This window comes from Hypomesus nipponensis, chromosome 9 (genome assembly GCF_054491055.1).
Source record: "Hypomesus nipponensis isolate SF chromosome 9, ASM5449105v1, whole genome shotgun sequence".
Taxonomy (NCBI): domain Eukaryota; kingdom Metazoa; phylum Chordata; class Actinopteri; order Osmeriformes; family Osmeridae; genus Hypomesus; species Hypomesus nipponensis.
In genome coordinates, this window is record NC_140369.1 from 26,345,656 (window position 1) to 26,348,458 (window position 2,803).

A 2,803-nucleotide genomic window follows, 5' to 3' on the forward strand; every position below is an offset into this window, starting at 1 on the left:
AGGAGGGGGGAGGGAGGGACGTAGGGAGGGAAGGAGGTAGGTAGGTAGGTAGGTGGGTAGGGAGGGAGGGAAGGAGGGAGGGAAGGGTTTTAATTGTTGACAAACAACAATCCTCCACCCAAACCCCATGACAGGGTCCAATTGGGACAGTAATGGCCATTGGCAGGAAATAAATCAATCATTTAAAAAACATCATGATGTCGGCCAAGTGAATTTAGGTTTCTAATAGCCACAGGAATGAAAGAATCTCTGGCACGACCAGTTCTTAACCTAGGAGCCTAAAACAACGACCAGAAGGGAGCAAATCAAACTCTCCGGAAAGTGGGTGATCAGGGCAGTTTAAAATGTGTGATCAGCCACTTTTCAGAGAGTTTGATTTGCTCCCTTCTTGTCGTCGTTTTAGGCTCTGGAAGCGATAACTCTGAGCTTCCCATCTCATCAAGGGTTCATCAAGTCAGAGTTCAGGGTTAGGCTCAGAGTTTGTAAAACCTGCTTTCTGGAATACACCTCTGATGATAAGAGAGAAACAACATGTTGACTTAGAAAGTCAGTTGCTAAGTCACTTCTCAACAGGTGAAGTGTATTTTCATCATTCCTCTGCTTATCCCTGCAGTGTGGATCATGGTGGAGAGTGCAGGATCAAACCTGGCCTTAGGAAATGTGAGTATTGACTGCTACTTGGTTCTAGTACACAAGGTCATACAGGGACAATACCATTAGTGACTTGGACACTGTCACAAATAGACACACACACACTGTAATCACTGTAATCAATACTGTTTACGTCTGTGTGTGCTATGTCTCCTCCCTCTCCCCCCTCTTCCTCTCCTCCCTCTGCTCCCCTCTGCTGTCCTCCCCTCTTCCCCTCCTCCCTAGAAAGATGGAGTGATGGGGGCGTATCAGGGGGGATATGAGGGATGATGGAGAGAGTGATGTGGAGGGAGAGAGGTAGCATGTGAGGGAGGGAGAACAGAATGAGAGGGAGAGTGGAAGAGAGGAATGGAGGGAGGGACAGAGAGCAGGGGAGAGAGAGAGAGAGAGAGAGAGAGAGAGAGAGAGAGAGAATGAAAGGGGGAGGGCAGGAAGAGGGAGACATTCTAATGTGAATGATGATGATCAGTAATATATTGTGTCTTGGTCTCCCCCATCAGATGCCTGTGAGCTCACACTGGACCCAAACACAGCAGAGAGAGAACTCTCTCTGTCTGAGGAGAACAGAAAGGTGACATGGAGGAGAGATAAGCAGCCGTATCCTGATCACCCAGAGAGATTTGACTACTGGTCACAGGTGCTGTGTAGAGAGGGTCTGTCTGGGCGCTGTTACTGGGAGGCAGAGTGGAGTGGAGGAGAGGTTGATATAGCAGTGACATATAAAGGAATCAGCAGGAGAGGAAGGGGTGCTGACTGTGTGCTTGGACACAATAACAAGTCCTGGAGTCTGGAGTGTGATGATAACAGTTACTCTGCCTGGCACAATAAGAAGAGCACTGCCATACCTGCCCCCCCCTCCAGCTCCCACAGAGTAGGAGTGTATCTGGACTGGCCGGCCGGCACTCTGTCCTTCTACACAGTCTCCTCTGACACACTGACCCACCTGCACACATTCCACAGCACATTCACTGAGCCCCTCTATCCTGGGTTCTATGTTTATTATAACTCCTCAGTGTCCCTGTGTCAGGTAGAATAGCCCACACACACTCTCACACACTGTGCTCACATAGATGTCAGTGAAGATTGAACTGTAGACAGTTGGAATTGATATCCCAGAGTTTTTGTAAATATTGGTGTGTGTAGAATGTTTGTTTTGTTTGAACCTTTAGTTTGTACATATTACTAATATTAAATATTATTAATATCTCTAAATATTACCAACTCACCAGAGTAAGTTATTTTTCCAAAACAGAAGCTAGCTAGCTTTAGTTAGCTTCCGTTACCTAGCAACCTAGCTCAATGCTACTACCTGCTAGTGTTACTTGTTAGCCTCCTAATTGTACATTTTGAAGCCAAACTATAGTGTTTGTCATTTAGTTTTTGTCGGAAAATAGTCAGTTGGAATGTTCAGAATCACGTGTGATGCTTCTCCTTAACGGGTTAATTGTTGACAAACAACAATCCTGTCTTTGAACTCAGTCCCACTGAATGTGATGAACTAAATAGTGTCTTACTGACTAAATAAGGATAAATTAAGATGCTTTATATAGGATGATAGAAGACAAGCTGTGTGTTTGTTGGTGACCCAGTGGACCTAGACACACACACACACACACACACACACATGAACACACACATGGACACACACACATGCATACATACACTATAGAAGCTACATTTAGGACCAATAATATGACTGGGCTTCAAAGCGGGAGGGAGGGAGGGAGGGAGGGAGGGAGGGAGGGAGGGAGGGAGGGAGGGAGGGAGGGAGGGAGGGAGGGGAGGGGAGGGCTGGGCACTGAGAGGGGAGGGAGGGAGGGAGGGAGGGAGGGAGGGAGGGAGGGAGGGAGGGAGGGAGGGAGGGAGGGAGGGAGGGAGGGAGGGAGGGAGGGGAGGGCAGGGCTGGGCACTGAGAGGGAAGGGAGGGAGGGAGGGAGGGAGGGAGGGAGGGAGGGAGGGAGGGAGGGAGGGAGGGAGGGAGGGAGGGAGGGAGGGGAGGGCAGGGCAGGGCACTGAGAGGGAAGGGAGGGAGGGAGGGAGGGAGGGAGGGCTGGGCACTGAGAGGGAAGGGAGGGAGGGAGGGAGGGAGGGAGGGAGGGAGGGAGGGAGGGAGGGAGGGAGGGAGGGAGGGAGGGAGGGAGGGAGGGAGCGA

The 2,803-nt window shown here is 50.1% G+C and overlaps 1 protein-coding gene across 1 annotated transcript; it reads left to right on the plus strand.

Moving 5' to 3' along the window:
* The first annotated feature begins 354 nt into the window (after nucleotides 1–354).
* On the plus strand, nucleotides 355–1,865 carry LOC146274029 (stonustoxin subunit beta-like). The gene is made up of 2 exons (XM_084704514.1): nucleotides 355–660; nucleotides 1,152–1,865. Exons 1-2 carry the CDS (start codon nucleotides 513–515, stop codon nucleotides 1,685–1,687), a joined length of 684 nt encoding a protein of 227 aa, XP_084560640.1. The 5' UTR covers nucleotides 355–512; the 3' UTR covers nucleotides 1,688–1,865.
* The last annotated feature ends 938 nt before the right edge of the window (nucleotides 1,866–2,803 follow it).

Excerpts from the sequence above, each read along its gene's own strand:
- LOC146274029 (XM_084704514.1), top strand. The coding sequence starts at position 513 with ATGATAAGAGAGAAACAACATGTTGACTTAGAAAGTCAGTTGCTAAGT. Across the intron at positions 661-1,151 it reads CAAACCTGGCCTTAGGAAAT|ATGCCTGTGAGCTCACACTG; the intron begins GTGAGTATTGAC and ends CTCCCCCATCAG.